Source organism: Mytilus trossulus, chromosome 3 (assembly GCF_036588685.1).
Source record: "Mytilus trossulus isolate FHL-02 chromosome 3, PNRI_Mtr1.1.1.hap1, whole genome shotgun sequence".
Taxonomy (NCBI): domain Eukaryota; kingdom Metazoa; phylum Mollusca; class Bivalvia; order Mytilida; family Mytilidae; genus Mytilus; species Mytilus trossulus.
The window spans coordinates 2,183,227-2,197,957 of record NC_086375.1 but is presented as its reverse complement, the minus strand read 5'-3'; the positions used below and the strand labels follow the sequence as shown (position 1 = coordinate 2,197,957).

Below are 14,731 nucleotides of genomic sequence, written 5' to 3'. Positions count from 1 at the left end.
CCTTTAAATTTATGTCCACTATTTTAGTTAACACGCCAAAACTATTTTTTAGAGACTATGTAATTAAAATCCGGAAACAATTCGGGTGAAAATCCGTGACGTGTAAATTTCATCACTCCTGAAAGAAGAACAGGGCAGAGACTGTGACAGTTTGATAAATTATGACAACCAATGATAAACAGGTAAACAAACTGTCAAAATAAATATTATTCAAAAAAAAAAAAAACACCACAATCATTGCTACACAAAATGTTATACTAGGAAAAGTCATGAATTCAGATAATTTACTTTGTTAAAAATAGTTTTTCCAGGAAATGTGAGAAAAAATGTAAGCTGATATTGGATTTTAGACTAAAACACTCCTACACTTGAAAGGATTATTTATCTTACTCCCAACAATATAACCACTTGGGTTCTAAAATACATGTACTATCACTATACTACCTTAGTCTAAGATCGTTCATCTTATCAGTTCGTTAGGTATTTGTGTTTGAACTTAACACACGGGGAAACTCCGCATTGATGTCACCACGGTACTTCTGGCGTAGAAAAACAGTGCAAAATCCGTTTTTTCTGCACTTTTGAATAAAAAAACATTGCTAAAGGTAAGTTTTCATTGTTGTTCTCAATTATTGCCAAAAAATGTCAATTTTCTAATGCCCGTTTCAATCCCAACTTCCGAATATTTAAAAACATTCTAGAACTTCACAAAATCCCATTTCCGGCCTCAATTGCTTTGTGTACATTCCATTCAGCGTCATCAATCTTGTGGCAGGCAATACAGGTCAAGCAAATCGTATTTTTAGGCATTTAAAAATGACATGCTCCTTACCTCTTTCTCGATTTTCCCGCGAAAAAAGCCCAATCAAAATGAAAGGAAAACTATATGAAAAAACGATGTCCATGCCATAATTTTGAACAGGCATATAGAGTTGGTTAATAAGAAACAATTTACATTTATTTTTCATAGAATTTTCTTTTTATTCATTATAAAAAGATCGATATTCTGACCATCATGACTGTAGGTAAATATTCATACAAAATTCCCTTGATGTCAAAAGGGATGGCAAAAAAAGAGTTTTCCTGTGGAATAAAACCCAGAACTATTGCAACTTATTTTGAAGCAATATCCCAGAAAGAAATAATGTAATTGCCGTAGACTGAAAAATCCCCTAATTGACAGTAGAGCAATTTGATTGGATATAACGAATTGACATCACGTGATTTTGACGCCTTTGAAATTTTAATGTAAACAAACAAGGTCAGAAGGTTCCGTATGGGACATCATCGTACATTTAGTTACTGACAAACAATTACGAGTTATCAAGCTTGCCAATGCATGGTTAAAAAAAATTAAAGCTAAGTCTACAGAAAAAATAAGAAAAAAATGTTTAGTATAACGACTTATCATTACACCTGGATATATATTAGTCCAAACGCAGTCCCTGGTGCATGAACAAATGAATAAATAAATATAAGTTTTATTTAGAATTAGAGTCGGCGCCGTCAGTTGGTATGGAGTCTTTTACCAACAAACCAGGCATAACTACAGAATGCATATGTAGTGTAAAGCAATTAAGCAACTATAAGCTTTTCATTTAAATCTAGAAAAAAATAAGAAATGTATTGTAAACTTAAGCATGCTTAGAAACCTGGTAAAATGTAAATAGACTAAATGAGGGGGATAGGACCTTTATCGGGACTCCATGATGGGGTGTTTTTAAGTTCAGGATTTCGGGATTGACCCTTTCAGGATCCGGGAATTCTTGTTTTCGAATTTCGGGACGTCGGAATTTACCTTATTTAAATTCGGGACCTCGGGATTTCGTGTTTTAAAACCCGGGATTTCGGGATCAGGACCCCTCCTATCCCCCTCACTAAAGACATGAAAGATAGTAGAAAGGATAAAAAATTGAACATTCGAAATAGGGAAAATATATATGTATAAAGACCCTAGCTATACTACATACATGACATACATCATGTACATTATTTTCTACACATTTTTTATAATAAAAAATTAACATTAAGCTGTCTCACACATCATTGCACATTCTGTAAAAATAGTTTATGAACCTAATCTAAATTTGTGCTATTTTTGTGCTGCAACTCATTAATGGGGACATATATCAATACTCCATACATGTGTCTTAGTCATCCCACTTTCAAGTACAATCAGACCTACATTCCTGTCAGATCTTTAAGATTAAAATTATTTATAACCAGAATTCAGTTTGTAGATATAGGAAGATGTGGTGTGAGTGCCAATGAGACAACTCTCCATCCAAATAACAATTTAAAAAGTAAACCATTATAGGTTAAAGTACGGCCTTCAACACGGAGCCTTGGCTCACACCGAACAACAAGCTATAAAGGGCCCCAAAATAACTAGTGTAAAACCATTCAAACAGGAAAACCAACGGTCTAATCTATATAAACAAAACGAGAAACGAGAAACACGTATATATTACATAAACAAACGACAACTACTGTACATCAGATTCCTGACTTAGGACAGGCGAAACATTTGCAGCGGGATTAAACGTTTAAATGGATCCAAACCTTCTCCCTTTATCTGAAACAATAGCATAACATCACAACATAGAAAAACATACGATAAAATATCAATTGGCAGACTTAACTCAATCAAAAAACGAATGATTACACAATGAACGAATAAATTTGATCTGCGATATCTGAATACAAATGCACAGTTAAATAAATATTAGAGACAAACCTTCATGACCAAAAAGCTAACAAACAAATTCAAACACAGGACATCACTGTGAAATATTTAACCAATCAATGTTCACTTTAGAAAAAAAACGTTTTTTTATAATCTTGAAGTTCTATACAAATGTTGTAAGAATAAGTGAAAAATTGAAGATATTACAAATAATCAAAGCTGGTGTACAGACAAGATCCATACAAATAAAAAATAACAAAAAGGCATTATAAACAGTATCAACAGGTCGAATTAACAAGAAAATACGATTTGAGAGTACTCTCAGTTACTGACAGCTAAATAAAAGCCAAAACCAATTAATATTAAAAAATCATGCATCAGAGACTAAAATCGACTAAAACACATCACAGGGATTTAGTATTTTAACGTCATTAATAGTCAAAGAAGACATAACTTGTGCAATGCCAAAAATATATATACATATATACATATATATCATGTATATCATGTATAATAACACATAAAAAAAATATATAAGTTTCTATATAAGTCATGTCAAGATAAACTAAACATCATCCTAAAGTCAGGCTTCAAATTATTTTTCAACATGTTCAAGGTTATATTTTATTTTGACATTCATTCTAACACAGTCACATTTATCATGTTTATTCAAATCATATGATTTAGCATTTAGTGACTGGTTATCACTCAGTTGGCATATACATTTGTATTTTAGGTACTCCTTATTTTTGTTTCTTTTTAAAGCTAATAGCTAGTTGCTATAATTAGTATTTTTCTTTAAATAGGCAAATGGAGTTGAAGATGAGCCTCTCTTTGATCCTAGCATTCTACGAGAGTTAGACTTTGAACACAAATCTAGAGCAACATACAATCCCAATATATCACCACAGAATCCAGGAGAAATGTTAAAACTTAGACCACTTTATAAATCTGATTATGATAAAGGTAATTGTATTTATAAGTATCAATGATATGACTCGATTAACATCTGTTTTGATTTGGTTATCTTCTGGAAAAGGTAAAAACTGCTGCTAGCATGGCTAGTATCTTAGCTTAAACTTGTACAAACAAAAGTCCCTAAATTTTCACTTACCCTTCTGAAGTGACTGAATTCTATTATTCATCCATGTTTTTTGGAGATAAAGGAAGATGTAGTACATGTATGAGTGCTAATGAGACAACTCTCGATCCAAGTCACAATTTATAAAAGTAAACCCTAGGCTCACACCGAACAGCAAGTTATAAAGGGGGGGGGGGGGGGGGAGAGGGGGCACCATGAACCATTGTTTTTCGAGATATGTATATGAGAGTGTGAATGGGCATTAGGTTTGTTTGTTTGTTGTTTGTTGGGGTTTTTTGGGGGTTTTTTTTTTTGGGGGGGGGGGTCAGATCACCGTTTCTGTATTTCTATATATTCACTTTATTCTTTATTTTCCTGCTAATTGATCTCTGTTATATTCAACCTAAACATGCATTAAATATTTGTCACTGGACGTTTAACAACCATGCAACAATCAATATTTTCTTTTTATTTAATCATTTCTATATTCTTTTATCAGTTGTTTGTCTTTATTTTTTTTGGCCTGGCTTCCAGACTTACTTTTTTGCACATTGTTCTAATATCTGTAAAATACCTTCATATCCTTATAAATGATGACCTTTTGAATAGCCTCATACATGTAGATGGTAATTCAAAGAAATAACATAAAAAATGTGGTGAACACTGAATAACGCGTGTAGTGGGTTATTTAATAGTGTGCCCCACATTTTTTATGTTATTTCCAATAGACAGAAAAAATATTACAGTCATTTCTTATAATTTAATCCTAAATTTCATTTTAAACCGTAAAAAAACATTAAAAAAAAACGTTGATGATGTCACGGTCACATGACTAAATTATGTCTATGGGCTGATAACAAAATAAGGTCAGCCAATCAGAAGACGTGTTACATCCAAAATTAAATTATTAACATTTATTCACAGGCTATATGAATTTATTAAGTCAGCTGACTAAAGTTGGTAATGTCTCCAGAGAAGAATTTGAAGGTATGTACTATTAAATTTTAATTATAGAATTAAATACTCTGGCTTTTTCGTTGGATATCAATTTTAGTGGGTTTCGTGGGTACAGGTGAACCATGAATTCAAATGTTTAACAAATAACATATTTTCAATAGACTTGGTATATACAAAGATTGGCAAAACCACAAAATAAAATATCCACGAATAACAAGCTTCAGCAATCCAAGAATATTGAAAATAAATGAATCCACAGTATATGATCATTCTAGCTCCAAAACTTTTTGATTCATTTTACTGACAATTCAGAAATTTCTACATACATTTATTTTTGCCATAGACTCATAGTTGAACAAAAATGTGAGACCAATTTGCATTTCAGAAAATGCTGCATACAAAGAATCCTACCAATATTAAGAATTATGCAAGCTTTCATTTTTACGTTAATTTTTGTAATAATTAAAACACTGCAACAATATTTGAATAGACCATATGTAGACAGTGCTTATTTCTTATTTTCAGCCAGATTTAATGATCTGAAAGGTTGTGGAGATACATATTATATAGTTGTGATAGAAGATATGTCTTTAAACCAGGTGATAGGTACAGGTACTCTAGTGAAAGAACGAAAGTTTTTACGACAGTGTGCATCTGTAAGTATTAGAAAAATATAATTAAGAAATATACAGTTAGCAGTTTACACCATCGTACAAATTATGAAATCACAAATACAAACAAAATCAATTCAGTACACTTTAGCTGAGCAGGAACCATATGGTGGTATCTGACACTACAGCTAGGGAGATAACTCTTCAAAAACATCTAGACATTTAAATCATGTTGTAATGTTAAGGAAATATAAAGCTTCTCAATGATAAAAATTAGTTTTTTTCAAACTCCTATATATCCAATGAAATTATTCCAATAAAGTGCTTGGTTCAAGTTTTTCTTAATTTTAATATTCTAATCAAAGGGTCAGAGTTAATATTTTGTCAGAATTTTATGAAAATTAAACGAGCCAAATTAATTTTAGTCAAGGTGTTGGGTACCACCTTTTAAAATAGCTTCAGCCCAACTTGTTTTGACTGTGGGCACTTAAATATATGATATGTGCATTTTAAGGCTTAATTTTCCTACTTTTTGTGGATGATATACAGTATAGGGTAAATCAAATTATATTCATGATTGGGATAGCAGTTTAATTCTTTACAGGATGGAATAAACAAATAGGTTGTACAAAAACCCTTCAACTTGTAAGGCAAGTCGCAACACTTGCCATAAATAGTAAGAAAACCCTGTTTGTAAATGGTTTGGCTACTTCTGGTGGAATACTGCAAACTTACTTTTTATAAATGTCCAATCGGTGACACATGTCTTTCAATATAAAGTAAAATATATAAAAAAAAAAAAATTAAATAATAATTTTTCAGAGAGGTAGAATAGAAGATATTGTAGTGAACAATGCTTACAGAGGAAAACAGTTGGGGAAATTGTAAGTATCTTTATACCACAGTGCATAATTTTTGTGTTAGTATTTCATTAATTTAGAGCTATTTAATATTTGTTCACAAATTTTGAGAAACATCTTATTAACTTACAGCATTAGTCTCAGAGAGAGTTGCATTAGTTTTAAAAGAGAGAAATTTACACTCATAAGTTGAAAAAATAAACCAACACCATTGTTAAAATAGAAAAAGACAAGCAGTCAAGAAACACAAAATAGAAAACTTAACACTGAAGCAATAAAGAGACATAAGTCAAAAAATAAACCAACACCATGGTTACAAAAGAAACTAAATACTTAGTAACAAAGATACATTATAAGTCGAAAAATAAACCAACAGCATGGTTACAAAAGAAACTAAACACTTAGCAACATGAACCTCACCGTAAAAAGACACATTTCAAACATTAGTACTTGATTTACATTACTTTCCAATTTTGAACCAAAAATTACTGTTATTGTCCTTAATGGCAAGAATTTTTACTGCTATTTGTAATGGAAATACCACCACTATGAAGGACCATCATGAATACAGCTAAAATAAAATTTTATTTCCATTGCAGGTTGTTGGATGTATTAACAATTTTGTGTCAGAAGATAGACTGTTATAAACTGTCATTAGAATGTTTAGACGGGATGGTCAAGTTTTACAAACAGTTTGGATTTGATAAAGAGGATGGACAAAATTACATGGTTCAACGATTTCATGATTGAAAAACGAAAAAAATAGTGAAATCTATGTGATAAATACAATTGTGGGTTTAAAATGCATGTAGAGGTTTTCAAATAATCAAACCAAAGTCAATTATTGCAGCATTACAAATTTATTTACACAACGATATGAATATTTAAATGAGGATAAAAGTCTTATAAGTGTACTTGTATGCTAATATTTAAAATCATGTATTAAAGATAGTATACAACTATAAAGGTGAAAAATATTAAATCTTATTAAATATCATAAATTCTGTAGTTAAATTATTGAAGCATAGCTATATAAGTTTAAGTGGTCTATATTGTAAAATTAATTTGTTCATGTTAGGGCTTCTGGTAGAAAAGTACACATAAAGGTAGAAAGTTTAAAAAATATTACTTTTATATACAGATATGATAATCGGTAAATAATCAATATTTACTTAAACAATGTTAAAGACAAGGTATTTACTTTGAAGTATTTATGCTGTCTCTTTATCAGTCTGTCAATATTTGGTAGATTTTCATTTGTTTTGTATCTTGTACATCAGGTAATTAAGGCTTTAAATATTAATTGTTGTATTAATTATTAAGTAAGTTTTGCCTCATTCAGTACACATGCTCTACAGTGCCAAGTTACATTTTTAAATATAGAAATTGTCATTTTATCAGTGTGGTAATTAAGTAAACCAAAAAATTCTTGACAATTTGAACCTTATGAAATAGAGTGGAGACCTTGAGTCTTCACAAAAAAAGTAATAAAAGTAAAAAGTATGAGATTAAAAATGTAAGATGTCAATTTAATTACGAAATGGTTCTTTCACTGCATGCTCTTACTCATTTTAACATGGGTACCATATTTTTGTCACAATGTTCTTTCCTCTTCATTAAATTGCAAATCACTTGGACTTGTTTTCAAAGTGAAAGAAGGGCGTCATATTAGAAACTTAAATTATTCTTTTTGTAAAATTGCAAATTAAAAGATATGTTTGATAAACTTCTACATTTAAAGAAGCAATAAGACAATCAAACAACCGAAGTAGACATCCAGGGGTCACCATAAAATATTTTGAGTGATTTATACACTCATATACGTACATGTAATGGGATTTAAATGATCACTACCAAACTATGTGGTGTAAATGCAATGTAGTTATGTTACTTTGGTCAGAATCAAATTGTCATGTGATAATATCCATGATTAAGAAGTGATTATTTGTTTCTACTGCGAATTCATTTATTTTAGTGGATACCAGTTTTCATGGATTGAGGAAACATTGTATTGTGGCGGATATTTAATTTAATGGTTTGGCTAAAGTCTGCAAAGCCTATAGAAAATGTGTACTTCATTCAATGGTTGTTGAAATTTGTGGTTCAACTATACTAGAAAAATCCAAGAAAATTGGTATCCCTAAAAAAATAATAGTGAATCCAAAGTATTTGAAATAAAATCCTTATGCATATTCATAGGTTTGTGATATCTGTACATATCAAAATATTTTGTTATTGATGGATGATTTGAATTAAATAATATACAATAGACCACTTTCGAGTTCATCCGTCACCGGAAAAAACTCGTCAATTATATGCACCTTTATGACGTCATTTACCAGATAGAGGGGGTCGCCTGTATCCCTGCACTATTTACGTTCATCAAGCGTCTTAGTGATCGTCATTGTGTAGGATAAACTAGAAATAATGGTTGTTCTGTAGGTACTTACTGGCAATTCCCTAATGACAGCAAGGCTGATTGTCAATTTTGAGAATTCAATTTGCCGAATAATTCGTACAATATAGAATTATAGTTTTCCAACCACTTGCTCAACATTGGAATGGAAGTGACGACGCCCCTAAACGCACAAATGACGGTGATAAAGGCGCGTATAATTGACGAGTTTTTTCCGGTGATGGATGAACTCGAAAGTGGTCTATTACTTCAGCATCAAATATGTCCACAATATCAAAATTTGGCATTCATAAGCTCAGTTGTGATTTTTCTTCATTTAATATATGGGGTTGCATTAATATGATTTCACATTTCTGACTTTCAGTAAAGGGATCTGTAATATTAAATGCACTCATTCAGTTTTCAAATTTACTGTAGTGTGTGAATTTTATAAATCATCTTTTTTGCCTGCAATGAAATAAAAGGCAAAAAACTAACTTTTTCTTGGAATTTTTAAGATTCTCGTCATAATCTCGTGTGATAATTATAGAACCACATTAATGTGAAGCAATATTTCAGATGTTTTTGTATGTTGTAAATAAGTTTGTTTGTGTAATAATTTAAAATGTACACATTTCTTTTATGAAATCCATATAATTAATATCAGGATCTCTATATTCAGCATAATTACTCATAATGCCTTTGGGATTTATCATAAACTACATGTGAAATACCCATAATGCCTTTGGGGCTTATCATAAACTACATGTTAATTACCCATAATGCCTTTGGGGTTTATCATAAACTACATGTAAATCATTGTACAATATATTTCATTTATTTCACGAATACATCATATATGGGTTCTCAAATGGGAGGAAGAGCATTTTTTCTAAATATTAAGTGAAGTTTTCTGTTGGATGTGTTCATGTTTTTATTGGTCCATATAAGTACCTAATTCATTTCATTCCTTCTTGTACAACTAAAGTAAAATTACTTTGATCAAAACTTTGAACAATAAACAAAACCGGGGGAGACTCATCCACTTCAACAACAACCAAAAAAAAAATCAATTTTCTACAAGATTTTATTGTTCACAATATAAAAATTGTTATGTCACTATTTTTTTAGTTTGCCTATTAATATTTATATTCAAGTAATCTGGAGTTTGTTTATATTTATGATTTAGATATTTATGTCATTAATATTTTAAATGTTTTGTTGAAAATATAATGGGAAGTAGTAAAATACATGTATAACCAGTATGTTAACTATTTGTTAAATAATCTATGGGTTATGTTCCTAGATTGCAATACTGTGAAAAAATGTATTTTTGTTTTGGATTGAGGAAAGCTGGATATTGTGGATTCATTTATTTCATGGGTACCTTGAATTTTCCTGGATGGAGGAATGTATTTTTTATATTTAATTTCATGGCTTTGGCAAAGTTTGCATTACTTCCTTTTGAAATTTTTTAATAATTGTTGAATGTTTCAATTTATGGTCCCCAATACCAACAGAATTCACAAAAAAAATTATCCAGCAAATATTAATGAAACCACAGTTTTTAACATTGGGGTTTTGCCTACAACTAATAGCCAATAAAAAAATGTTGAATTCACTGATCATTTAAAGATGAGTACATCCTCTCCATTTGAACTTTGATGGCTAGTTGTCTCTTGGCAATCATACCACATCTCCTGATATTTTTAGGTTTGATAGCTGTTCCAAACAAATCTTCAAAAGGGTATCCCATAAATAATGTTAAATCCACAATAATAAGAAAACCTGGCACAACATTTTCTATGTAGTACAGAACTTTAAGCTTTGGTCATGTTGGTAAAAGATGAATCTATCATTATTTAAGTTGTGGAATAATTTCTAATATGTGTGGAATGTTTCTTTTTACATTTATTTTGTGGTTATAATTTTGTTCAACTATGCTGTTTATATAAATTATATATAGAGGTATGTTAAATAATTGTTTATTCAATTGACAATCAGTTACATTGTACATGTTTTAATAAGGTTTTTAGTGATTATCATATAAACATGGTTTATACAACATCGACTTCTCAAATTCAATCACTTGCTTGGCAACTCTCAGGTTGATTGTGCAGATTTAAACAGAGGCACACCCAATATAGGCCCCTTAAAAACAGCAAAAAACAGAAATTTACAGGATAAATAAAAGCCAGGTCTTTTGTCACAATATGTTTGTCTATTTCCTAATTCTCAGGAGCATAACCTCTCCATAAAAACCTGGTTTGAAACTCAATTTGGCAAGTTGACAATAATCTTTAATAACTAGGATTGCCAAAATTGAATGTTGTCTCATTTCTATGGAATTTGTTTTCCAACTTAACAAGTTGAAATTGTGTTGTAATGATTTTTTTCTCAAAACTTCTGTGTATTTAAATGTATAAAGATGTTTATTAAATATTATAAGTGCTATTAATTTATGAGAAAACAATATATAAGTTGTGTTTATATTGTTTTTGTTTTGTACAAAGTTTTTTCAGAATCTCATCTTTCAAGATATTTTTTTAAGTTTTATTTTCTTTGATTGTGCGTTGTTTTGTTAATTATATATGAATTGTTTGTTATATTCTACTAGGTATAAGGTAATATTTACATGAGGCAATAGCCTTACTAACTACACACCTTAAAGTTTTACGTACCATTCACATATGCGCTTGTAAAGTCCTTTTAAATAGCATTATATGCATTGTGTTGTGAAATATTTATGAATCTTTCCCTATGAACATGATGAATATTAGTTTAATGTCTTTCATCAGCCATCAGAACTTCTATTGATCACTGTTAAAGCTATTTCAGACAGATTTCAACTGTGTTTTCAAAATTAAGTGGAAATTTGCCCCCCAAAATGTAGTATTTAAGTTTAAATATAAAAATGTTTTTCCAAACTGAGAAAAAACAACAGAAGTAACTTTTGCTTTGAATTAAAGTGCTTCATATCAAATTTGTGAAAAATCCTATGTAAAAAGTTTTTTGTTAATCAACTTCAAACTTAATACACATCAGTGAATTGTTCATTACAATATTTTTAGAAAGAAATGCATCAGAAAGATATTGACAATATTCAAGTGAAAATATACAGGTACATATTTAAGAATTTGATTTATTTTTGAAACTTTTCAAATATTAAATGAAAGATGGGTTTTGGTCTGTTTTGAAGAGTTCTTTTAACATATAACATTTTCAAAAAGTAACGTGAGACTTTGAAATTTTTTCAACCTTAAATGGGATAACAGATGTAATGAACTAATGATATTCGTTTACATAAGGGTGATTTATATCATAAGCAGCTCAAATGATTTATTTTGTATTATTTATAAAATTATATTTTTGCAATAAAGGGAATGCCATACTTATGTATATGTTCTGGATCATGTCACATTTTGGACTGCATACCGGTAGCCTTTGAAAACAAATAAACACTGTTAAAGGCAGTGTTCTGTTTGAATTGCAACTGTTAAAGTCGAGTTTGTGAGTCCAGCTACCTCCCCCTTGGAAATTTCTGGCTACAGGCCTGGACTGCATGCATGTGGTCATGACCATATTGATATACGTGATATACTGGTACTTATATGTTAAAAAGATATGAGTATATATTAGTTCAAGGTTCCAGACCATATAGCTTTGTTTTCCAAATAAATTTGAATTCCTGTTTGAATGGTTTTACACTCGTCATTTTTGGGGCACTTAATAGCTTGCTGCGAGCAAAGGCTTCATGTTGAATGCCATACTCTGACCTATAATGTTTTACTTTTTCAAATTGTTTCTTAGATGAAGAGTTGTCTCATTGGCATTAGTACCACATCTTCTTTAATCTAATAACCATATACATAGGCAGATCCAGGGCCCCCCCCCCTTTTGTGGGAAAAATTTGGTTGATTATATAGGGAATCACTGAAGCATGACTGGAGTGGGCCCCCTCTTAGGCCAGTCAGAGGTCCCCCCTTAGGAAAAGTTCTGGATCCGCCACTGATATGTGTTTGGTCCAGGACATGTATAATATGATTGGCAATAGTACTGGGAAATATAGATCTTTAGTTCTGATTATCATTTAGAGGTTGTTTAAAAATATGTTATTCTGTTTATATAAAATTTACATCAGTCTTTGTATGTATATTTTGTTGAAATTTTATGAAATATATTTTTGACAAAATTTATTTTGACTTTTATTTTTGCTTCTAAATAAAAAGTTGTAACTAGGATGATTAGATGTGTCGTAATAACACAAATTGCCCTGACTCACAGTGATGAAAATTCTACAATTTCTACAACAAATGTGGACACAAACATAAAATTGAGAAAGGAAATGGGGAATGTGTCAAAGCGACAACAACCTGACCATAGAGCAGACAACAGCCAAGACCAACAATGAGTCTTTAATGTAGTGAGAAACTCCTGCACCCGTAGATGTCCTTCAGCTGGCCCCTTAAAAATAAGTATTCTAGTACAGTGACAATGCATGGGTGGTATCCTGCTCTCAAGACCAATACGTTTCCTTGATAAATGAGTAGTTACATTTTAACGTATCAGCAAACAGGAAGTGGGTGTACTGTATATCCAATAAGATGTGTTGAAATGACATTTAACAAGCATATATGTCAACAGACATTTTGAAATTCTTATAGTTTGTTTGCCCTATTATGCTGTACATCTTTGTTTTGGAGCCATATGTATACTAAAAAAAAAGAGATGAAACAACATTATTAAAATTAATAACATGGTCAGATAATGATACTGCAGAAGTCACATAGTGAATCCAGGTTAGAGCAATATTAGGTGTATAGAATACACTCTCCCACAATTACCTCATGTGCCTCAAAGCTCATTCTTTTGGATCTGTCATCCTTTTGGATCTTATCTCTTATTTTGTTGAGTATGCAAAATTTATTTTGCGAAAGCTAGACATAGTGATGCTATATTCATTTTGTTGGGTCAATATTTTGGTTCAATCTGTGGTTTTATGCCCCAGTTGAAGCTGTAGGTGCATTTTAAAAGTTTTTTCCTTGTTCGTCTGTACATTCTCTTGTACAACCCGAAATTGATTTCTGTTCTCTAAACATTTTAAAGTTTGCTGCAACCGAATGTAATGAAACTTATACACTGCTTACTATCACAAAACACTGAGCATGGTTAAACTTTGAAGACCTCACTTTCACCGTTCTAGAGTTATGCTCCTTTGTATATGGATAAAATGCTGATTTTTTTTGTTTCTGTTCTCTATCTTTATTTTGCCTTCTTTTAATAAATATAAAGCATTTTACAAATACATTTTGTTGTTGCTGCCACCACCTGAAAGTAGTCCCTATGTCTCTCATACTGTGTAACTAGAGAGACACAGCAGGATTGTCAATGAGTCAACTCTCCACTGAGATCAAATGAAGTAGATTAAAGCAACTTGAAGTTTATTGTCACACTTAGCACTTTTAGCCTGTCCTGCCCAAAAATCAGATAGATCTGTTGCTATGAAGTCGTGATTTTGTTTTAGCACCATTTCTGACCCAGACTTTTTTTCAAACTGAGTTTAACTGTACATGTTGCTGTTTATTTGTGGAATCTACATTGGCTAGAGATATACATTGTAGGGGGAGAGTTGCTTTCTCACTTCACATGTTTAACCCCACTGCATTTTAGCTATAAAAAATATTTTAAAAAAAAAGATGTGGTATGTATGTCAATGAGACAACTGTCCAAAGAGACCAAAATGACAGAAATTTACAACTATAGGTCACTGTAAGGCCTTTAACAAGGAGCAAAGCCCAAACAGCATAGCACCTGTCCCAAATCAGGAGCCTCTGGCCTTCGTTATTCTTTTTTTTATTTTCAATTTTAGTTCTTTTGTATGTTTAGGAGTTTATTATGATGTCCATTTCACTGAACTAGTTCACATTTTTTACAGTAATTGTTCGTATAAGAATTCTTATAAGTAATTGCACATATGTGTTCTCTGACCAAAATATTCTGCTGAGCACTTAAATTTCTAGGTTAATAGGATATTAAACTTTAAATTCTGCAATTGATGTCTGTACTTTTAATTGTGAGTTTTGAAGACTGGAGAAAAAACGTGAGATTAATAATTAAGATTTCAGGGCAATTTGCATATAG

At 31.0% G+C, this 14,731-nt stretch overlaps 1 protein-coding gene across 1 annotated transcript; it reads left to right on the top strand.

The window, feature by feature from the left end:
• The first annotated feature begins 41 nt into the window (after positions 1-41).
• On the top strand, positions 42-10,924 carry LOC134709982 (glucosamine 6-phosphate N-acetyltransferase-like). Its single transcript, XM_063570113.1, has 6 exons — positions 42-182; positions 3,493-3,652; positions 4,692-4,754; positions 5,250-5,380; positions 6,158-6,219; positions 6,795-10,924. The coding sequence occupies exons 1-6, from the start codon at positions 162-164 to the stop codon at positions 6,943-6,945; spliced, it is 588 nt and encodes a 195-aa protein (XP_063426183.1). The 5' UTR covers positions 42-161; the 3' UTR covers positions 6,946-10,924.
• The last annotated feature ends 3,807 nt before the right edge of the window (positions 10,925-14,731 follow it).

Coding starts and splice junctions, on each gene's coding strand:
- LOC134709982 (XM_063570113.1), top strand. CDS start 162: ATGACAACCAATGATAAACAG. Junction 183..3,492: donor TGACAACCAATGATAAACAG/GTAAACAAACTG, acceptor TTCTTTAAATAG/GCAAATGGAGTTGAAGATGA. Junction 4,755..5,249: donor CTCCAGAGAAGAATTTGAAG/GTATGTACTATT, acceptor TCTTATTTTCAG/CCAGATTTAATGATCTGAAA.